The sequence below is a fragment of the Cladophialophora bantiana genome (genome assembly GCF_000835475.1).
Source record: "Cladophialophora bantiana CBS 173.52 unplaced genomic scaffold supercont1.4, whole genome shotgun sequence".
In the NCBI taxonomy this organism is placed as follows: Eukaryota; Fungi; Ascomycota; class Eurotiomycetes; order Chaetothyriales; family Herpotrichiellaceae; genus Cladophialophora; species Cladophialophora bantiana.
Genome location: NW_015971578.1, coordinates 916,921 through 939,117, shown reverse-complemented (window position 1 = coordinate 939,117; position 22,197 = coordinate 916,921). Strand labels below are relative to the sequence as shown.

The following is a 22,197-nucleotide window of genomic DNA, read 5'->3' as shown; positions in this document are numbered from 1 at the left end:
CTTATGAGGAAGGCCTCTTTGTCGTTAATGAAACTAAACGATGTATGCGCCGGGCTACCGCTAGCATCAGGTATTGGCAGTCCCTATTGTCAGACCGAATGACGGGATCTTCACTGGGCAAAGCCAGCAAAGATCATAACCACTGGTGGTCAAAAATGTCGCTAGGAGAAATGAAAATGCGAGGAGAACGTCTATAAAGCCGCTTAGTCCGCAGTAATAGCCACGCGCAATGCTATCCCTAAGCCAAAAAGTGGGCGAAAGCTGTCTGCGCCATTTTATTCAAAGCCCAATATTTTTGCGAAGACTGAGAATTCAGGAATTCGAAGTTATGAAAGTAAAACGCCGCGAAAGATATATTCAGTTTATAAACTTTTGTTTGTCGGCAGATACATCGCCGATTATATGGTCACATTGGGCTGCTGCGAATCAGGAGGATGTGGAGGTGAAGGCTTGAATTTAGAATGAGACTTATCGTTTGGGCTTTGATGCTGAACGGTGTTTCCGAATGAGTGCAACGGCGAGGCTCACCACTTGTTAGGTGCTCAGGGAGCGTCAGGGAGCGTTTTAGGCGGGCGGAGGGTGAGCAGAGGGGGAGCAGGACTACGGGGAAGCGGGAAACATGGGCCAAGCTTCTTTATCTCCCCCGAGCGAGCGAGTAACTACGGTACCCAGCCCGCCAGGTATCCAACGTAGTCGGAATATATTGGCCTGGTCTCTCGCCAAGCCTTAGCCTCGGAAAGAACGTGACGAGGCTGTGAAGAAATTTTGTTTTTGCCATCGTTTGCAATATTATCTTTTCCAGCGATTACGCTTGTTTTGGGCTGTTTCAAGTTAGTGCTTTCTGATGCTTCTATCACTACTCGTGTGTAGCGGAAGTACAAATAAATCCCCGAATAGACATGCTGGAATGCAAGCAGAAGACGACAACGCTGATGAAAGGGACCAAAAGATCCGCTGATGAGGCTTTCTCGTCGAAGTCTGCATCTGTGGGAGACAAGTTGCAAAGCCATCGATCCACTGCCGCGGTGAATGGTACGGCCGGTAGAGTCGTCGATTTCGAGGACCGTGAAGCGAAGCACGATGGTTGCCAGAGTGGCAGTAAACCCCCAAGTTTGAAGGAACGGGCGCGTCTTTTGCTACCCGCCAGAAGAAAATTACCCATTTACAGCAACGCCAACGAGATACGGGAGAAGATCAGAGATCATGATGTGCTGCTACTGGTCGGAGAAACAGGATCGGGAAAATCGACGCAGATTCCACAGTTCCTGGTAAATGAACCCTGGTGCAAGAAGAAGAAGCTCCGCGGAGGCGTCAACGTTGGAGGATGCATTGCTATCACGCAACCCCGAAGGGTCGCTGCGATTTCCCTCGCCCGTCGCGTGGCGGAGGAGATGGGCACGCCGCTCGGGAACTCCAGCCCTGCGTCTGAGGTCGGCTACTCTGTCCGGTTTGAGAACAGCACGAGTCCCTCGACGAGGATCAAGTTCTTGACGGAGGGTACGCTCCTACAAGAAATGCTGCGGGACCCTTGGTTGAAAGAGTACTCTGCCGTCGTGGTGGATGAGGTCCACGAGCGAGGCGTCAATGTGGATTTGGTATTGGGGTTTCTCAGGAGGATGCAGGATCTCAGGCATAAGAAGGATGGGAGGGGCGGTATTGCACTCAAGGTCGTGGTCATGAGTGCGACGGCAGACATGGAGAAAATCCAGCATTTCTTTGACGTTAGCCACGGGATTCATGAAAACCGCTCGAATATCAATGGAGAGTCTCATGAAGCAATAGAAGGTTGGTCCGGCTTCTCGAACGACGAAAATAGCCCCAATGGAGAAAATGGGAACACTCAGGCCGGCTGCAATGGTGATGTCTCTTCAAAACCAACGTCACTTTTCATCAAAGGCCGTCAATATCCCGTGGCCGTCAACTATACGTCAACCTCGGTTCCGGACGTTATCGATGCTGCATATCAGCGAATACTGCAAATCCACACGCATACTCCTCTACCTGGCGACGTACTTGTGTTTCTCACGGGTCAAGAAACCGTGGAATCTCTCCTCAGCCTGGTGAGTTCTTGGTCACATTCGATTCAAAAGGACCCCAAGCAGTCTGCGACGCTTCCCAGACTTCTCATCCTTCCTCTCTACGCTGCTCTACCTTCGCATATGCAACAACGCGTCTTCCAGCCAACTCCCAAGTTCACACGCAAGATCATCTTAGCCACAAATATCGCCGAGACCAGTATCACGGTTCCTGGGATACGATATGTAATCGACACGGGGAAAGCGAAACAGCGACTATTCCGCCCTTCTCTAAATCTAGACACTCTTCTCACTGTGCCCATCTCTCGCAGTTCCGCGAACCAGCGTTCTGGGCGAGCTGGGCGAGATGCACCAGGAACAGCGTACCGATTGTACACTGAGGCGGACTTCTACCAGTTGACCCAGGACACTGAGCCTGAAATCCTCCGCTGCGACCTCAGTCAGCTCGCTCTTACACTCAAAGCGCATTCGATCGACAATTTGAGCGAATTTCCATTTCTAACCACACCGCCACGCAGGGCCCTGGAGAGGGCCATGGTCCATCTCCTTCAGCTCTCGGCATTGGATAATTCGAGCGGGCAAATCACAAGTCTAGGCCTGGAGATGAGCAAGCTACCTCTGCCTGCGAGTTTGGCAAGGGTGCTTCTTGCCAGCGCTGAGCCAGCATATGACTGCGTCGAGCAAGTTGTTGACATTGTTTCGGCGTTGAGTGTTGAGAACATATTCCTGAATCTTCACAACCGCCCATCATCTGCTTCGGCATCTGGCGACTTGTTCAAAACTACCTCGAAATCATCACCTAACCACAGTGACTCCGATCTTGAAGACTCCTCCGAGGCTCGAGCACAACAAGCACGACGCGAACTCTTTCGACGTGAAGGTGACCATCTCACCCTCTTAGCCACTGTCCAGGCATATGTAGCTGAAAACACCGATCGCCGGCGATGGTGTGAAGAGCGGTACATCTCGCACCGGGCAATGAGCGGCGCCATGGATGTGAGGAAACAACTTACCGCGCTGATGGATCGATACCGGCGCAAGAGCGAGAGCGAGACACGGAAAGTTGATCTGGCGCGAGATCATGACAAAACCACTCTAGCTACTCGCATCCTCAAGTGCATTTTGACAGGCTTCCACCCCAACGTTGCGCGGCTTTGCCCCGACGGGAGCTATCGAACGGTACTCACGAACCAGCCTGTTTCAATTCACCCAAGTAGTGTGTTGTTCTCTATTCCTTCATACAGCTCTGCCGATCAAGGGGTTGGTGGCAAGGCTCAGCAGAGGAAGTATGAAGGCATCATGTACAACGAATTTGTGTACACAGGCACAAAGGCCTATGCCCGTGGCGTGAGTGCGGTGGAGATGGGATGGGTGCGAGAAGTTCTGGCCCCGCCAATGTGACGACGTTAGCACCGAGGTTGTTTGGTGACGTTTAGATTTGTCCTTGTAGGTGGTCAATACAAGCGAGCTTTGACACCCACTTGTTGGGCCTTGGTCCTGGGTACCTGGTACCGAGGACAGCCAAGAGAGCTTACCTTGCTCATGCAGCTCGTGGTACAGTGATACGCTGGTGACGGTGTCACTCAACTTCGGGATGGACGGAACACGTGATTGCGCTAGATCCAATTTGGGCAGGCGGCAAAAGCAACCATCGAGGGGTTTTCCACCGCATGCAACCGCCTGCAACCACCGCAACACACTAATGCATTTCTCGACTCATCCCACATCCCCCTCTGATGAGAGTTCCCGGTCGAATGCGAACGTGACGAACGATGCGGGCAGTCGAGATGAGCACAAATACAGTCCCTTACAATGCTGTGCCGATTTCAATTCCTGCTCACCTCTCTCTGGGTGAGAATTGTAGCATTAGCGTCAACCACCTACAAGTACAGGTACGCACAAGTCCATCCAAGACGGCTCGGAATCACACCATGCGAAAGTTTAACGATCCCTGTGAAGCTCATTCCCCGCCTTGCTAGATCGAATTGGTCGAGGACAGCTCCCGAAGGAGGCTTCATATGCACCATCTGATGCTTCATGTCTCAGATGCTACACCATTCTCATAGGGGTCTCTAGAGTCTTTTCGTCATCGACTGATCTCAGTGGCACAATGGGTGGTGGGGCTGCAAGCTCTCCTTCCGCCGTCTATCCTTCTCAGTATGAGGGCTGGCTGTGACCACAGAACCAAAGCTTTTTCTGACCGGGCGGACGTGCTAAATATCGAGGCCTCCAGCGAAAAGCTCCTTTGCAGCACGACGATCGCCAAGATGTGGGCATCGAATGGGCGATCGAACCGACCACACCATCCATGCATTGGGTGCGGGGTTGACAGAAAAAAGCTCGCTTTTCGGATAGAAGCTACACCTGAATGTGGTGTGCTGGAAAATGGTGGAGAGAAGATGCATTGACAGTCGACACTAACACCAACATCCATCCACTGACCGGCTGTCACGGACAATCTCTTCGCGCACCATTGACACCATTGATTCTCATTTGACTGTCATGGAACCGCTAGCATTGCTTCGAATGTCTTCTTCTGGCGAGCACCCGGCATCACAGAGCTCTCATAAAACCGTACCGCTCAGTCGCCGCTCTCTTCTTCTTCTTCAAGAGTGCTGTTCATTGTATAGTCCCAGTCCTCCGGTAAGGCACTGATCATTCGCTCCAGCGTCTACCCACCCTCGTTGAGATCGAGTCTTCGTATCAGCAACACCCACACCTTACGCCTTACACCACTCCAACTATGCGTACATTCGCTCTCCTTACGGCTCTGGCCGTCTCCGCCCTGGCCTCGCCCTTGCCTCAGGGGGTGACGTCTGCGATTGCTCCATCATCTCCAGCTCCCGGAGGTTGCCAGCCCTCGTATAGCGGCAGCTTCGAGATTACCGTCGTGAATGTCTCGTCGGCATCTAAGCGAGATCTGTCGGAGGTAGGTCAACTGCGTCGCCCACATACCATTTGCGAAAGTACTGAGCGCTTGCAGCGTCAAACTTCTGGAATCCTGACCCTCACTCTTGCCGACTCGATCCTGAAAGACCAGGCCGGACGCACTGGCTACATCGCCTCAAACTATCAATTCCAGTTTGACAACCCTCCTCAAGCTGGTGCTATCTATACGAGCGGTTTCTCCCTTTGCTCCAATTCCAGCCTTGCGTTGGGTGGCTCTGCCATCTGGTATCAATGTTTAAGTGGATCATTCTATAACTTGTACGACCGAAAATGGGCACCCCACTGTGTTCCAATCTACATCTACGCCCTGATCGGATCCTCGGCTCCGCCAGCAACACAAGCGACAGACGGTCAGCCAGCAGTGACGACTGCTGTCCCCTCGGTCACTCAGCTCACGGACGGCCAACCCCAGGTCACTTCTGTTGTCGTTACGCAGATCTCAGATGGACAGTAAGTTATCCCTTCATTGTTGCGCCATGAGTTGTCCTTATGGCATATTTTACCGCGTCTTAACCCTCGACCTTGGTCCCGTGCTCTTATTGCTACCTGTATTCGCATTGAGCTGTAACACGGCTTGTTTTGATCCCTCTGTTGGAAGGGCCGCTCATCTCCTCCATCTATGCCTTTTTTCGCCATATAATGCCACCTGCTTCTGCCTCCCATGTCTCATTGAGGGGAAGGGACACCCCTTTTGAGGCCGCATCGTCCTTTTTTCCCACTCCAGACTACTACTTGGTTTTATTCCATCACTGTCACAACGTGAGTCTCGCTGACCTCTCCACAGACCCCAGGCCAATACAGCTCCTCCCGTCACGCAAATCAGCGACGGCCAGTAAGTCTAAAAGTTTTCACACCACGCTTTACAGCCCCCCGGGTATAGTCTTATTGACAATTCGCAGGCCGCAAGCCCCCAGCGGAACGCCGGTGAGCCAGATCAGCGATGGCCAGTAAGTCGAGCAGCTTTCATCCACTCGTGTATTTTGGCCGTACTCTTTGCTGATAACCTCTATAGACCACAGGCTCCGACCGGCGCCCCCGTTACTCAGATCTCTGATGGCCAGTATGTCAACTATTAATTCCCTTTCTGTCGACATTCTTGCTGACAGACTGCAAGACCACAAGCCGCTACCGGAACGCCAGTCACTCAGATCAGTGATGGACAACCCCAGGCTCCTACTGGCGCGCCGGTCAGCCAAATCAGTGACGGTCAGCCTCAAGCACCTACTGGCACACCAGTCACCCAGATTAGCGATGGACAGCCTCAAGCACCCACAGGCGCACCTGTGAGCCAAATCAGTGACGGACAGCCTCAAGCACCTACTGGCACACCGGTCACTCAGATCAGTGATGGTCAGCCTCAGGCACCAACAGGCGCGCCTGTGAGCCAAATCAGCGACGGACAGCCTCAGGCACCCACCTCTGTTGCAGCCGCCTCGACCACCAGCTCAATTGCTCCCGCGACATTCAGTGGCGCGGCATACCGTGCTGAGTTCCCTGGCGGGGTCGCTGTTGTTGCGGGTATTGCAGGGTAAGAACTCCTGCTCTTCCAAGAACCCTTTCCCCTCGCTGGAACTTGAACCTCCTGGTTTTGGTTTTATGCTGACAGAATTGGCAGAGCTGTGGCTCTTCTATAGGGTTAAGGAAACTAAGCCCACGATCGCTCTTCCTTCTCCGTATCTCGCTCGTGTGTGGACCTCAACTGATTGCACGAATCCTACCACCGCAAACACATACTCTCTCTCACGACTGAAAACTCGCATGTACGTTAATATCGTCACCCTGCACTCATCATTGGATTGCATATGGTTGGAAAAACAAACATGAAGGAACAAAATTGCCAGACAAGCCTACACACAGAAATGTGCCTCTCGCCTCCGGGAAGATGTTTACCGAAGCTGCCTGTTGGTCAGACATTTTACACAGAACGAGTTGACGAAAATAATTAATAGTAATATTTACATGCTGTTTCACTCCCAGCCTAGCATACCCGCCAATTAGTTGTGCATATTATGAGAGAAGCTTTCCTGACTCCTTTGACCGGACCGGTTGCTTCGGCTTGAGCGTTTTGTCAGGGTATCTTCTTTTTACGCTCTTGCTTGCTGTCTAGGACACGTGCCCTACATATCCGTAATTTCCTCGGGGAGAGTGGGAGAACTCATTCCCTCCATATCCTGACAATCTCCAACTTCTCCCAGCCTGCTGTCTTCCCACTGGTGCCCACAGTCTCTGCGCGCCACTGCCACGGCGCCTCTTCTTCGCCTTCACCTGGGGCGTCGCCAGGCGGTAGTGGTCGCTGCTGCCACGCGCGGATCCAGCTCTTGACCTCCTCGGGCCGGTTGCCGCGGCAGAACAGCACGTATGCCACGCCCCAATGGCTCAAGACGTCTGGGACCTGAAGTAGCAGGCGGCGCGTGACTTCCATGCCGTCGACGCCGCCTGCGTAGGAGAGGGCCAGGAGATTGGACTGTTCCTCGAAGCTTGGGGCGGCTGGGTTGTGAGAAGAAGATGAATGCGGCGACGACGACGACGACGAAGATGATAGTGGGACGGCGCCGGTGGTGATGGCGGAGGCGGTGGTGATTGTGGCAGCAACAGGGACCGATTCTGTTGGGACATACGGCGGATTGAAGATTAAGACGTCGACTTCACACGGCCGGAGCGGGCTGGCTAGATCGCCGTTCAAGGAGGAGAGGTAGACACTGCTCGTCGCGTCTTGACACTTCCCAGTAGCGGTAGCAGTGGCGGTAGCGGGAGGAGAATTCGTAACTTGCCCCTCCACCGTGGTTGTGGTCGTCGTGGTCGTCGTCTCCACTGTCCTGGCCTTGGTCTCGGCGAGCGCCTTCTCGACGGTCGTTTGCGTCGCGAGGCATGCGTGCGGATTGACGTCGACGCCCATGCTGAGCACGTGGCTCCCGAAGATGGTCTCGGCCTGCGCGGTCAGGAAGGCGACGACGACGCCGGACCCGGGCCCGATCTCGACGAGGAGCGGCACTCCCTTTCTTCTTCCCCTTCTTCGCTTGGTCCTAGGCCCGGTCTCGTCGGTCTTTTGTCGCTGCGACGAGAACCGTGAACGCAGCCACGCCGTCTCCGAGGCCGAGGACAGCGTGTCGAGGAACAGGTACGAGTCCTCTGCTGGCTCGTAGATAAGGTCGTACGAGACGTGCGAGGTCGACGGCGTCGGGAGCATAATGCTGCGTCTGTGCGGTCTCTCTCTCTCTCAGTCACTCAAACGGTCTCCCCCTTCTTCCTTCTCACTGTGTCTGTGTTTGTGGTGTCTCGCTTTCCGTTCCTCTTACACTCCCACGTACAGAACGGTTAGGCCACCTTCCGGGGCCTTGCTCTGAAGTGTCTCGCGGCGAGGGCGGGTAGTCCTTCGTTGCCTCCTCTCTTCGCTCAATGTCCACGATGAACAACTTCTCATTAAGTCAGACACATATGCAATCGACCACGGAGCATCATCATCAGACGAAACATTCCAATATCATCCCCCCTTCACCGATGGAGATGTGCTACATACATACTATTGTGCAACGTCCAAGGAGAGTTAAAAATTTGGCCTCGCGGCATATCCTCGGGTCTTTGTGAACCGTTCTTCTTACTTGACTGTCTTGGTGCTCGACAACGAACAGATACTAAAGTATAATATAAACGATGGTGAACTTTCCTCATTCTCCAGCTTGTCTCATGATATCGTGTGCACCGCTAGCGATTTCATAGCTTATCGTTGCCTTGGGATCTAGTTGAGGGCATTCACTGTGGTATGCACCCCCAAAAAACCAAATTCCCAGCTATCGCGTGGTCAATAGTCAGAATACCAGCTTCAAGAACTGCATTCTCCTGCCTTGTTCGTAGTCTAGTTTGACACATTCTTTGCTGTAAGTTCTGACCCTGACACGTGTTTCGCCTTCGTCGCGTTCGTGATCAATTAGTCATCATTGTCATCGCTCCAGTTCTTAACCAGCGACGACCTTATAAACACCCGATTTCCCAACTTCCAACACGTCTTCTTTCACCATGGATGCCAGAAACTCTTTCAATTCCTCATTACTAAATGGGAATCCGCCGGGGACCACAATGGACAACATCATCGAAATCCTCGCCAGTGGCATAGCGCCCTGATTCGTGAGCATGGATACAATGAATCGATGATACATCGCCATCTTCTGTCTGCGCTCCGCCTCTTCGGTCTCCCTGGTCGCAGCAGCTAAGGCGGCAGCTTCTGCGGCGGCCAAACCACTGTCCGTGGGTCGATTAGCTGATAGACCGCCTTCGCTCATCAATGTGTCGTTGTCGTCATGGGTTCCAGTAGGGAGTCGCTCAATGACGGAGAATGTGTTGGGAGAGGTTTCGGCGAGGATGCGTCTTGAGGCCCAGAATATGCAGGCAGAGCGAACGAGGGTTGGGGACATTGCAAGATCAGATGCAAGTTCGGCAACGGTCTTTTTGATAGGTTGCTCTGCTCTTCCGGCAGTGTCTTCTTGGAAGGCGTAAATGACGGTCGCTTGCCATGGGAGGACTTCATCACGGTAACTGCGGTCCTCCAGCTCCAATTCAACTTCCACTTGACCAATGGTATTGATCCAAGTTAACTTCCGCGACTGCTTGAGGGCTCCAAACCCCTGTTCATAGTTTCGTTGTTGCTCCGTCACTACTGCTGGCAGATTAAATGACTGCTCCGGCATGGGCGGCCAAAACAAGCGTGAGAGGATCTTTGCGTGAATCTGGACACTGTCATCCCTTTGCCTGACGGGCCGTCCCTTCTTCCCTTGTTGAGTTTCCAAATCCCTCCTAATAACTTTATCCACCTTCTTCGAATCCAGAACATCCCTTAACATGACTTCGCACCCTTGCAGCGCAGAGTCTCCAAAGCGGATTTTCAAGTGTTCCAGCATACCAATCTCCTGGTTGAAGTCGGCTTTATTCTTGAGCAACCTCTCTGCCAAGGTAGATTGAAGTTCCTTGACAAACACGTCCTTCGTTTCGAATAGCTCAACGAGACTGCTGATTACGTCTGTATTTTTGGTGGATTTCGTGTAGTCCGGAGCCGCGTCGCTGGGGTCAGGCATCCAATCCATATTGTTCCAATCAAATTCACTGTCGTCTATAGTATTCTCCCGCGTGGTATGACGGGTCAGTTCATGAGCGAGTTCCGTAAGTACGTCTGGATCGGACGGGGGAGGCTGTCCAGTCTCGTCCGGCGTGATGTCAGCCAGCAGTCCACCCACGATCACCTTTACTGTATCATCTCGCTCTCGGAGGTAGCGACGGACTCTCCTGACGACGCGGTCCAGCAGGACTCCCCTTGGATCGAGGATCCGAAATGACCGGATGATTGAAATGTAAAATTGCAGGATCTCAATGGTCGACGCGCCAGGGTGGAGGAGACGTGCTTGTAGGACATTTACGAAATTGAGCGTCAAGTACCCTCTTGTTGTAGGGTTTGTCGTGAAATACCGGAGATCTTCGATTGCCGGTGCGGTGGCGTCCCAGTCGACTATTATCTCAAAGAGTTCATCGACCCGGAGAGCGCCCAAACGGGCGGTAGCCATGTCCATCCATTTCTTCACCTCCGTCTCCGGCAGAGGCTGTGCTTCCAAGGTCTCGTTGATACAACAGAGAACCTTGCGTGCAATCCTAGAAAACAAATGGTCTACCCAGAACTCAAGGTGGAGATGAAGTCCTTCACGGTAGAGTCCGGCGTAGGACCAGGTCACGAACTCAGTCATCAGATCATTTAGTACTGACGCTAGTAACTTTATCATTGTTTCAGAGCCGACTGCCGTACGCCATCCAGCTAGCATGCCCCAGATCGGAGATTCTGCCTCCCTTGTGATCTGCACCGCATGATCGGCTGCTGTCGGCAGCCTGAGCTGATCGGGGGGCGGACAAGATCCGAGGTGGCTGTGGAAGGGAGCGCCAGCAGAAGACACCCAGCGATTCTGCCCATAGACGAAAGACTCGTCACCTACTCCGAGAAGCACTCTCAGATGTCTGTGTAAAGCAGTTTGGATTTCCGGGATTGCTGCAAGGGTTTGGAGAGCGAAATGTCGACGATGTTTGGGTGACTTGACGACCGAAGGTGAGAAGACAGAAGCAAATACTCCGTCTGCCAAGGGAGCACATGCGACAGATTTCGACGTGGACATTAAAGATGCGGCCATTGTATCTCCATGGCAGGAGAGTCAGGGTAGTCTAGTCCGAGAGGAACGAATGCACCTCTTGCAGGGTGATGGCAGTTCAGATGTGGACCAGGATTTCAGGAGTACGAAACGGCACGAGAAGTGTGGCGCAAACGTAGCTTCATACCGAGATACATAGAGACATGGGAGACATGAAGACACGGAGACACGAAACGCCCTTGACCGCGTGTTGGGGGCATCAGAAAGATCGAGGGGACGTCGCAAATGCCAAGCCTGTGATTACATAAGGCTTGGCAGACGCGTAGCTCGAGCTTGAAAAGGAAAATTGTTTTTCGCACTGACCGACGCGTGTTTTCCAACAAGTGACAACAAGAACGTTTTTGCAGCTTTCCTTATATCTCGCTAGCAATCATTTGGTCGACCCTCTTCAACTTCTGTCAGATAAATCCTATCCAATGGCCAAACCATCTGTCAAGAAGTGAAAGGTTGCGTTCCGTCTCGGTGTGCCGCATACCAGTGGTCACACCTCGAGAATCCGTATAGTGATAGCAATTTGGAGTATAGCCCTTTGCACATGAGCTCATCAACTGAAAGTTTGTTCCGATCCCAGTGGTCCCGTATGTGAGAAGCTCAGGTAAGAGAGTGGGTGTTGCAATGCCATTTTGCCCTTTTCCAACCCATCAGGTACGCCCATGTTGTCAACTGGTGTCGTCGCGTCGGAGCTTCAGACCTTCCAAGAGACGAATGCTTTGGACTTCTACGGTATCAGCCCTGACCCTGGCGCTCTGTTCCCCTGAGATAACCGAGCTTCGAGGCCAGTCTCAATGAAAGGCCATCATTCCAGAAATAATCTTCGCAAATCCTGACATTTGCCTGCCAGTCTCGCAGTGTCGGGCGCGCTCGCAGGATTGATAGGCCCAGAAACCAAGGCTGTGATGCGGGTTCGAATGTGGCAAGAAGCATGGTTGCGACCCAGGTCATAAATGCCTCATTTCTGCCCGTCACCTCAATATACAGCGTCCTCATGTGCTTGCAACGAATTTGCAGATAAGCATTTGTCAGGTAAAACATGGATCGTGTCGTATCTGTGGAATAGCAGAATGCAGTCAGGGCAAGAACGAGAAGTTGCTCGACCATTGTCAATCCCGGCTTGTGCAGGAACTCGCCGCATAAGGTGACATTGCGCGAACTCTGGGACAGTTCATGCAAATTGTACACATCCGACTCTTGGAGAGAGGCGTTCACTTCTTGCACCCAGTTGTTGACATGTGCGATCAGGTTGATGATCTGATGACTCAGCAAGCCAGACAAGGCTATGTCAGTCAGGCCCGGTCGAAACCTTGTAATGATGTCGCACAGGTCGGGATCGAAGGGATGTTCTGGGTAGGTGAATTTTCCGTCTTCAGGAAAGAAGCGCCGGTCGGTCAGGGAGATGGAATGTCGGGCTGCATAAAAGTTCTGCCACCTGGAGACAAAGGAACAATCCGTGGCCGATTAGTCATGCGTTTCAGACCCAACGTCAAGTCAGAACCAAAGTACGACTTACGCCGTCGCCACCGTCTTCAGGAATCCCTCGAAACCTGCTTCCTGTCAGATTGATTCATGCAGAGAGCGGGTGAGTAGTCAGGAAAGGTACCTAATTGGCTGGTGCCGCCTCGAAGAGCAACGACCTGTTTGATGCCCAGCGTGTGCATGTCTACTGCATCATAGTTTCCCGAAAAGGCCTGCAGGCCCAGACTCAGACAACGCAGATCAGTGGGCTGATTACACATGCGGGGACCCTTGTAGCCCTGGAGAGCGTATTCTCACCTCAAACGCGCACAAGTTTGCCAGAGTCACGATGATTGCATCACTGGACCGCTGCGACTCATCGGTCAACCTCTCCCGTAACAGCGAAACGGCAGACTGATAGAACCTGAGAGATTCTGATGGAGCGTCGCGACTACCAGTAGCAGCAATGTTGGCGCTGAAGGAGGACATAGCAACAAGCGCTGAAAAGGTCATACGATCATTCATGAGGAACGGTATGTAGTCGCGCAGAAGGGCAAGATCCGGACCCTGGCCAACGAAATGTGGACGCTGAACCGTTGCCGGAGAATACTGCTTCACCCCTGGAAAGGAAAAAAAGAACATTAGCCGTGCTCGTGTGACGGGAGATGGAATGCATACAGAACTGAATCGCACGCTGGACGAAACTGTTTCCTGGAAGGGGAAAAGGCGAATGCGACAAGTCCCGCGCCCCCGGATTCCCTAGTCGAATAACTTCACTGTCAGATGGCCGGGAGATCCTGCGGCGATGGAGCGGTAGTCGATGTTGTTCTGCAGGCTGTCCGTGAAGGTCCTGCCGCCGCTGATGCGGCCGCTGTTCCTCATCTTCTTGCTGCTGGTGTGCAGGAAATAATGGGTTTACTGTTCGACTTTGCCTTCTGTCAAGGTCGCCAGGGTGATCCATCCTTCAATGGACCCGGGCATGATTATCCACGCTCCCTTCCAGCTTAGACGGACGTTTACAACAATATATGCAAGTCTGAGAAGTAAAGGTGCGGGAGACCCGCGCTGATTGTCCGCTAATCATGGCCGGTTCCTCCACTGCCGAGTGTCTTGGGGCCTTCGACTTCTTGCGGCAGGGATATTGGCAAAGTATGCTCAAGAAAGAGGCCTAGAAAGAGGTAGGCCTACCACACAATCGGCCACCACCTCCTAAAAGAGTAGAATCAGAAAAGGTTGATCTGTTTGCGTCAATGCATCGCGATTCTATCCAGCGCCAGCTCCGGAATAAGATAATCCGTCTGGAAAAATATGCAGGGTGTCTCGGTCGAAACAGTCTTGCGCAGTCACGACGGACGCCCCTTAGTGCGTCCCCTAAACCATTGCCAATGAGCATGCATGTCATAAGCCGACGACATCGGACCAAGGAGGAGCAGAACATCCAGTGTCTTTGAATAAGCGAACCGTCCTCGAATGGGATGCATGCTGCAAGGGGCGGTTATGGTACTGCTCACGGGAGCACCAGCCAGGGCAGGAGAGTCCCAAATTCATCGAGGCTGACAAGCCCCAAATGGGGCTGAAGAAGCATGGCCACAGTGGTCGCGAACCCCGAAATCGATTCGCCAACTCAGCGCCGTTGTCCAGAGCCCCAATGGGAAGTGGACGGCCCTTTGTGCGGTTTGGGTAGGAGTAGGCGGCTCGGCCATGTGCGGACCTCGGGCAAGCTACAGTACAATATTCTCGATCATGATTAACCACAAGGGCACATGATCTCCGCTTATCGTCTCGGTCAAGCGTCGATGCATGCACACGACTGGCGACCCCCGAGAACATGGGAAAGACGTTGGTCAAGACCTGGGTTGCCCAGACGCAGTATAGCGGGCGCAGCAACCCATTACTCAGTCGAGACAACACCCCCCGTCCACTTCTCCAGTGTTGGCCCCCCGGTCTTTCCTCCTGGGCATCTTCATTTGGCGCCCTACACAGGGAGGGACCAATCAATCTTCTTTCGACCTCGGTCCTACTCTGACACCTTTGTCATCGCGCATGCTGAGCTATTAGAACTAGCAAGCCACGACATCTGTTTGTTTTCTCCAAGACATCCTCGAGTCGCGGCTTCAGACTCCTTAGGCGGCAATAAGCTTGCTCACTTGCTGAGAGCTCGCCCCAATCTCCTGCGGCTTGGTGATAGAGGTCCGCTGCGGCGAGGGGACTACACCTCCGGAGGCCCCTTGGAGGCTGCCTAGAATTCTTTCCAGAGTGCATTCACGGGCGTGCGGCACGGATTTACAAAATAGTGTGAACTCAGGCCACCTCTTCTCTCGCGGAGGGTAGCCAGAGCTATGGCACCTGAATAATTTCCCTACAGCCGTGCTAACGAATTTCCCGCAGTGGCAAGTCAACCAGATATGGGAGATGGTAGAAACTAACCTGGGCATGATGGGCCATGCGCTCGATGCGTGGAAGGCCATGCATAGAGGTGAGTAGCACCAGATGTTGGTCCCTGATATGCAGGCACACATCGACCAACAGGCATTAACGCGGAGAAGAGAAGCCGCACGCAAGCTTCCTCCCCAGTACATTCGGTAACGCTTAGCTCAGGGGGAGCTTGCCGGCGTCGAATTCATAATGTTAGCATGGAGCTTCCGTCTCCATACATTGTTCAGCCCTTTAGGGCAATCGCACGTTGGGCCGGATTCCACAATGGCGGGTTTGTTTGATTCCATGCTTTTGACAAATCAAGCATTCTCCCCGAAATAGTCTCTACTCACAGATGGCCGGAAACCGTGTCCTTTTAAAGCTATCCGAACTCATTCCGGCCACTCGGGAGCTCTTGTCCAACTCTGGTCCTGCCACATGTCGACCCGTCCCTGTACATGGGAGGACCAGCGGATGCCTCACATTTGCTTAATCTTTGAACTCAACCCCGTCTCCTACATCGAGGGAGGAAAAGCTGGCCGGCCAGCCGGGGTAGTAGCGGCTGTTTGACTCAGATCACTCTTTGAGCTTGCGGGACATGATGTGCCTGCCATCGTCACCAAAATCTGCGGAGATTGAATTAGCCGTTTGAGCAGCACACCACCACACCCGCAAAGGGTCTCTTCTAACCAAGAAAAAAGGGCCCAGGTCTGTCTGAGTTGGGGAAATTATAGTAGCTTCTCGAAAGGGTCCCAGTGCTGGGCGGTTGCGACAGGTTCTCTTCGCAAAAGTGGAAACGATGGGGTTGCCCTTGAATCACCCACAAGTGTTGTCTGTGTTGATCGCCTTGGCCAATCTGGCCAACTCTCGCGGCTCGTTCATGCTTGCATGGAAACCTACGCATTCTTCTCTCTCCGCAAAACCAGGGCTACATGTTACTTGAGAGGGACGCCGGGCCCGCACTCACGGAAATATGTTCGGGATATCAGAGTGAGGGAGGCCGAGTCGGAAACGGGAGCGGCACTCTTCGAGAACCTCAAGTCTATATCAAGGAAGGTGGACGTCTTTACACACGAGGGCTTGTTCAGGCAGTGAAGGATTGAGCCAAAAGTATAAGGGAGTGTGTGTGAGAGAGAGGGCAGTCGAACGAGAGTCGGGAAATGAATGTATCTTATCCTAGTTTGTCTATCCAGTCTTTTCCCGCAAGCATCTCTCCTCCCACCTCAAAACTCGTCCTCTTGCGCACAATCAGAGCGGGACAGAATTCAATCGGCATCCAGTCTCGCCACCGGCCTCGTGTCGTTCACCTGAATGCCTCCCCTCTTCCTCTCGTCCACGTCGTGGAACGGAAGCCGCCACCCTCCCTCACTGACGGGGGTACTCAACCACAATCGCATGAGATGCCTGCGCGGCATGCCGCTGTCCGGGCCGTAGTCCCTGTAGGCGGTGCGGGCATGCAAGATGTGGCAGTTTGAGAGGAACTGGATGTCGCCGACCTCGAGGATCATGTGTAGCTTGACGCGCTGGCACACGTTCTCGAGCGTCTCGAGCGCGTGCACCTGGGCCGCCGACAAGGCCGGGATGATGCCCTTGTCTGAGAACCGGGTCAGGCTGCGGACGTAGTACGGGTCCCATTTGCAGTAGACCCTCTGCTCCTTCCCATCCTCGGGCGTCTCCAGGTAGAAGACGCTGGTGCGGATATAGGGCTCTTCGCCCTGCGACACCTCGCCCTTGCGATCAAAGTACCACACCGGCTGGGTCAACAGCTCCGCCACGTCCGGGTACTCGGCCTGCAGGATGTTCCACACGTGGTGGACGCACGCCACGTCCGACTCGCCGCCTTCCTCGGCGCGGGCGATGCAGAGCAGGCCAACCACGTCTGAGTCGTCGGCGTGGAAGAACTGGCGCGCGTTGGTCCTGTAGATCCGCACCTTGTCGATCTGCGTGCTGTCCTCGCCCAGGTCCTTGACGTGGCCCAGTATGTGGCCCCGGCCGTTCTGGGAGACCGGGTAGCCAATGTAGGTGCCCAGGCCCATGTACGCGACCGCGGACTTGTGCAAGCCCCATTCCTGGACGGGGAAGCCCTTGTAGAGGATGAAACCCTTGCCGTTGAGGAGTTCGTTGCGCATCGACTTCAGCGCGGACGACATGGTCGGGAGCGGGAAGTTGGACGGGTTGATCCCCGTCAGGGGCAGGCCTTGGGCCATGAAGCTGTCCGCCGCGGCCGAGAGTTCATGAATCTCAGAGTCTGAGAAGACATGAGTCCATGTTTCGGGGTGCGAGGCATAGTCTTCGTTTGACCAGACCGTGGGACCGGAGATGGACTTTGGAAATGCAGAGTACGGGTACAGCTTGTCGTAGAGCGGAGGATGTTGGCCGGATGTTTTGAAACCATCGGGAAAGACAGATAAGTCAACCGGCTTGGGCTTGGAGGGCAGTGTTGGAGGAGCGTGAGACGATTCAACGGCGATGGGAGCCATTGTGGTCTGAATATTCCTCGTAAAAACTTTCCTTACAGGTGGTTGTTTCCCAGCTGGGGAAAAGGAAATGAGGATAGAAAGAGCCAGGGAAAAAAAAACATCTCGGTGGCTTCGAATCTCTTAGCCTCTTGTCGCGATTGCCCCTGTTGACCTCATGCCGTCCAAGTATAGCGAATTCCCATGCTATGATTGTACCACAACGCACAGGGCATCTCCGAGTGCACGAACGCTATCGGGGGGTTGGATGTGCAAAGGGTCGCGTGCGAGGGGTTCACGTTGATCCAATCGAGAGGGGCAATTGCGTGATCAGAAGTCTTTGAAAACGATGGAGAGTTGGTCATGTCCGCTGCAATCACCTCAGGCGGAAAGTGTTCCGTGGACATTGGTCAGGGGATAGAAAGGGGTTCAGAGTCCCTCGTAGGCGATGGAGAATCTGCAGACGTTGTAGGGGAATCCCGTGTGATAGCAGGGCCTCGAGAGCTCATTCTATCTGTCCAAAACTCCCTTTGCACCCTTCACGCTGGTCACAAAAGTGAAAACTGTATGACACAGGTAAGGAAAGAGTGACGCTGAAGCATCTCCCTCTCTCAGTGAGTAACGCCGCTCACATCACGACGCAACATCCAGCCTGCTGCCACTGTCCATCCGGATGAGCCATCGAGACCCTCGTAGGCCCAGACGAAGGATAGGTTGACCCTGGCGGCAAATGTCCTCGGTAGTGATACACTGGCAACACCCTCCCATGTCCATCCGTCATGTTGTATCCATTGCCCAGATTGCCTGCCTCCCATGGTTTCTTCAGAATGATCCGGGTCTTGTCCGCGTCGTAGTCTCCTTTCAGATCGCAGTTCGGACAGCTGTCGGCCGGCGCAGAAATGTATTCTGGCTGCACCATTCTTTTCCACGCACTTCTCGCAGGTTTGTATTGGTGCGTCTGATTCTTGAAAGATGCTTCCGGCCCACATGGTTTGACGATGCTCATCCAATGATGAGGGCAGGTGTGAGATTTGAAGGCTTCGGTTTTGCACATCTTGCGGTTCTTTGTGTTTTGACAGGTAGGCAAGGTAGGAGGAACATGTGGGTTTGACGAAGTCGTGTTTCGTCCTCCGAGAGACCGAGTGTAGCAAGAATTCTCGTCTCGATAGTAGGATGAGTTCCTGGGAGCCGGCTCAAATAGAAGCTAATACTGACGCGACACCACCTTCTGTAACAATGCTGTTTGTTCATTGAGTTGACCGGGATTGGGTTAGTGACAAGAGATGCCACCTGCGGTCAGAGACCGTCGTTCGCAATGGCGTCCTCCTTGTTTGGAAACCGTGCTAGTGATAGCAAAGTGCAATGGCACTGAGTCTCCGCCGGGCCCTTGCCAAACACACGTCCAAACTCGGCCAGACTCGTCATGATGCCTTGCTCGTTCCTGAGCCTTTAGCCTCGTCAATCGCCCTCAAAATCCCTCCCTCCTCTTCCTCATCCACGCTCTCTCTCCCTCTCCTCTGGATCGCCAGCATAAGCTCATACATCTGTCCAACTTGTTGGTCGCTCAATTTATCCAACAATGCAGGGTCAATTTTTTGATCCTTCCAGTCATCCCCTTCAATCTGTTGGCCATATTGCTGCCATTCCGTCAGAAATCCGACAATGTGCAATGGATTGTCAATGTCTTTGTGTCTCCGGAACTCTGCCTTGAGGTAGGTGTCGCCAAACAGGCGTTCTTCGGGGTTGAGCCTCTTGCGGTGAATGCGCAGGAGACGACGATAGAGCGGGATGGGAGGGAGTAAAGCCAGAGCTTGTGCTCGTTGGCCTGGCCGTAATGATGGACTAACAGGAGCCGCAAATAAACGAAGACTTGCCCGCATGGTAAAAGAAGGGATTGTGAGATCTGGGCTCCCTTTCCCTCGGGGATGTGGGAGCTATTCAACAAAAATCGTCTTAGTGGACGCAGCAATGCGCAGAAGAGTACTTAGGCGACCAGGGCCCTCAAGGACCGATGATTAGCCGGTGCTTCAGACGACAAAACCCACAAGGCTGGACCCCTGGTTGGAAAATATTGATGATTACTCCGTACAGAGGGTACGTTTCTAATTACAAGGTCTTCAAGTCCTTCCGGGGACCTGGAAATCTCGCAGCAACTATCTGCTACTGCTCTCACTAGGGATACATATGGAATAGCCGATTCGACACCACTTTGTTCTGTCCGTCCCACAAAAGCCTCAGCCGGCCTCCCCAATCAAAGCGTAATAATAAAACGGGTGGCTTCTAGCCTGAACAGTAAAAAGTCTTTGGAACCGAAAATGATTGGACAAGGGAAGCTCACGGGGGTATCTGCGGTCGACCGTCTCTCTCGTAAAATGTAGGTCTGAATATTGTACACGTGGTTGCGAAGAGGTCGTAAGCTCGTAATCATGCACGAAAATGGGTCAAGAAGGAGCGGGCTGCTCGTCGGGCCTAGTCACTGCAGTCCATATCCGATAGGTCGTCGTCGTCGGCGAATGGACCGTATTCCTCCCGCAAAGTCTCTTCATCGTTGAAATCGTCGTCGAGCAATGGATGGTAATCCTCCTCTTCGGGAATGCCGAATTCGTCCGTGACGTAGAGTGCAAGAGCGTCGCTCAATGTGAAATGGTGGTGATCTTCCACGTACGCTTCGGTGTCAAGAAGATGCATCGGGTACATTTGGTCTGGGTCCTCGAGAATACCACATGCCATGAAGATGCTCAAGTTCAAATCCTTCCGCATCCGCCTCGTGGCATCTGGCCACGAACCTTCTTCGAGAGTCATGAAACCCATTCGCAAATCACGGAGACACGGCAGACCTTCCAGAGTGCGCAAAAAATAGTCCTCAGTCGTCGTCATGCAATCCACATTCAACACACTGAGATGTGGCCAAGTGTTTGAGCCGAGAATGGTCTCAAGGCTGGTCACTGGCCCATAGTAGCCGTAATCATCAAAGTTGATTGTGAGCTGTTCCAAATCACGCGCAGCCGAGAGTGCCGCCCGAAGACATCCATTTTTGGTAAAATCGTCGTAACAGCGCCTCGCTGTCATAATATCCAAACTGATCCGGTCATCTTTCTCCAGACGGAAGTTCAGGTCGATGACTTTGAGGTTCTGGAAGGCGCGACAGATCATGTCAGCCGGCACGAAACCAGTGAAGAATTTGGGGCTCAAGACGTGGACTTCCAGCGTGCCGAGATGGGTGAGCGGTTGACCTCGCGGGAAGAGTAGATGACTCAGCTGGTCTTTGGTGAAACTGGTATCTTGTTCGATTGGCATAGCACAGTCGGCAGTAAACGACTCGAGGAATCTTCCAGAGAGAACATGCTTGCAGCGGCCGACAGTGGAAAGGACAAGCTTGTTCAGTTTTGGGAAAGAGGTCATGCTCGACGAAATGAAGTCGGCATAGGCGGTGGACTGGAGGACTTTCTGTTGTTTGTTATACAGATCTAGATAGCGCTTGAACTTTGTCTCAATCTCGCGGTTGAACTTGGCCATGTTTCGCTCGTAGAGTCTCCTCTCGCGGTCGGTGGCACCTTTGCGAGGCTGTGCTGGTCGCTCCATTTGGTGATGCTCGAGCTCATAGTGGTTTTGGTAGGTATGAACACAGTGGACACTGGCTAAGAGATTGCCTTCGAAAACGACAGTGTCGACGTATTTGGCGAAGACATGGTGGCGTGATATGGCATGCAGACGTTTAAGGGAGTCCTCGGTGCAGTGAAAGCGCACTCTCTTGACCAACGCTTCGGCTCCGACTTCGGCCAGCCGCTTGTTGAGCAGTCGCAGATTTGCCAGGCTCGGAAAGTCCATATGAGCGCAGATTTTGACGAGCACCTCGTCTGGGCACTTGTCCATCTTGATGTAGTGTAATGGATGAGATGTTACACAGGCGAGTGGTAGAGGAGGAGCCGCAGGAGGAGTAAGAGGATAGTGAGGGGCAGTTGGGCAGCGGCGTTTGGCGGTCGCAGATGCGAAATTGCCGCGAAGATGAGGCCTGGACTAGGTTAACAAGCGGCTATCGAGCCGAAGTCCTCACTGGCTAGCACGAAGAGAACGAATGTGGGGTGATATGAGCTGATCGAATGACTGAGAAGAGGGAGAGACAGTGAAGATTGGAGATGGGAGACTTGGAAGGGGAAGTGAAAAACAAAAAGTGACGTTTTACAGGAGGGGGGTGTTTCGGAAAATAAATATCATTCGGAGTACGGAGTGACAAGCAATCGAAAACATAATTCACTGGGGGCTCAAACGGGGAAGGAAGGGACAAAGCAGCCAAAGACGAGAAAGAGAACAGTCTTGCCCTGTAGAACGGTGCCCACTAGCCTGTCCAGCTTGTCCGTGTGTCTAGAGCACTCCGTGCATGTAGGTACCTGTCGCCCAACAGCTATAGGTAGGGGCTCCTTACTTACCAAGCCACCTATGGCGCCTATTAGATACAGGGTACGAGGTATGGAGAGTTGGTCTTGTTAGGCTTGCCCGTGGGAAATCAAAATGCGGGACGACGAGGCGAGGAAATGGAGACCCGGGCCACCTGCCTTCCAAATGCCGACGCGAGCCGGCTAACCTTCACGCGACCGCGTAAAGTGGTTTGCTGGGAGAGCTAACCTCAGTTGGCACTAGTGCGCCATCCCTCCCAGCCAACACAATTCGAGTCCCCTGCAGTAACCGTTTTGCCGTGCAATTGGCAATTGG

The 22,197-nt window shown here is 53.2% G+C and overlaps 8 protein-coding genes across 8 annotated transcripts; 2 read left to right on the top strand and 6 right to left on the bottom strand.

The window, feature by feature from the left end:
• Positions 1 to 899: 899 nt before the first annotated feature.
• Positions 900 to 3,437, top strand: Z519_03120 (uncharacterized protein; the record flags this gene model as incomplete). The annotated part of the gene is made up of 1 exon (XM_016760873.1): positions 900 to 3,437. The coding sequence occupies one exon, from the start codon at positions 900 to 902 to the stop codon at positions 3,435 to 3,437; it is 2,538 nt and encodes an 845-aa protein (XP_016622723.1).
• Positions 3,438 to 4,779: 1,342 nt separating this feature from the next.
• On the top strand, positions 4,780 to 6,517 carry Z519_03119 (uncharacterized protein; the record flags this gene model as incomplete). Its single annotated transcript, XM_016760872.1, has 6 exons — positions 4,780 to 4,965; positions 5,020 to 5,435; positions 5,770 to 5,817; positions 5,885 to 5,932; positions 5,998 to 6,045; positions 6,100 to 6,517. The coding sequence occupies 6 exons, from the start codon at positions 4,780 to 4,782 to the stop codon at positions 6,515 to 6,517; spliced, it is 1,164 nt and encodes a 387-aa protein (XP_016622722.1).
• Positions 6,518 to 7,140: 623 nt separating this feature from the next.
• Positions 7,141 to 8,172, bottom strand: Z519_03118 (uncharacterized protein; the record flags this gene model as incomplete). The annotated part of the gene is made up of 1 exon (XM_016760871.1): positions 7,141 to 8,172. The coding sequence occupies one exon, from the start codon at positions 8,170 to 8,172 to the stop codon at positions 7,141 to 7,143; it is 1,032 nt and encodes a 343-aa protein (XP_016622721.1).
• A 766-nt stretch (positions 8,173 to 8,938) lies between these two features.
• Z519_03117 (uncharacterized protein) lies at positions 8,939 to 11,146 on the bottom strand (the record flags this gene model as incomplete). The annotated part of the gene is made up of 1 exon (XM_016760870.1): positions 8,939 to 11,146. The coding sequence occupies one exon, from the start codon at positions 11,144 to 11,146 to the stop codon at positions 8,939 to 8,941; it is 2,208 nt and encodes a 735-aa protein (XP_016622720.1).
• A 744-nt stretch (positions 11,147 to 11,890) lies between these two features.
• Positions 11,891 to 13,577, bottom strand: Z519_03116 (uncharacterized protein; the record flags this gene model as incomplete). The annotated part of the gene is made up of 5 exons (XM_016760869.1): positions 11,891 to 12,590; positions 12,672 to 12,705; positions 12,762 to 12,885; positions 12,935 to 13,236; positions 13,295 to 13,577. The coding sequence occupies 5 exons, from the start codon at positions 13,575 to 13,577 to the stop codon at positions 11,891 to 11,893; spliced, it is 1,443 nt and encodes a 480-aa protein (XP_016622719.1).
• Positions 13,578 to 16,296: 2,719 nt separating this feature from the next.
• Positions 16,297 to 17,511, bottom strand: Z519_03115 (uncharacterized protein; the record flags this gene model as incomplete). Its single annotated transcript, XM_016760868.1, has 1 exon — positions 16,297 to 17,511. One exon carries the CDS (start codon positions 17,509 to 17,511, stop codon positions 16,297 to 16,299), a length of 1,215 nt encoding a protein of 404 aa, XP_016622718.1.
• A 1,397-nt stretch (positions 17,512 to 18,908) lies between these two features.
• On the bottom strand, positions 18,909 to 19,367 carry Z519_03114 (uncharacterized protein; the record flags this gene model as incomplete). Its single annotated transcript, XM_016760867.1, has 1 exon — positions 18,909 to 19,367. One exon carries the CDS (start codon positions 19,365 to 19,367, stop codon positions 18,909 to 18,911), a length of 459 nt encoding a protein of 152 aa, XP_016622717.1.
• Positions 19,368 to 19,956: 589 nt separating this feature from the next.
• Z519_03113 (uncharacterized protein) lies at positions 19,957 to 21,360 on the bottom strand (the record flags this gene model as incomplete). Its single annotated transcript, XM_016760866.1, has 1 exon — positions 19,957 to 21,360. The coding sequence occupies one exon, from the start codon at positions 21,358 to 21,360 to the stop codon at positions 19,957 to 19,959; it is 1,404 nt and encodes a 467-aa protein (XP_016622716.1).
• Between the last annotated feature and the right edge of the window lie 837 nt (positions 21,361 to 22,197).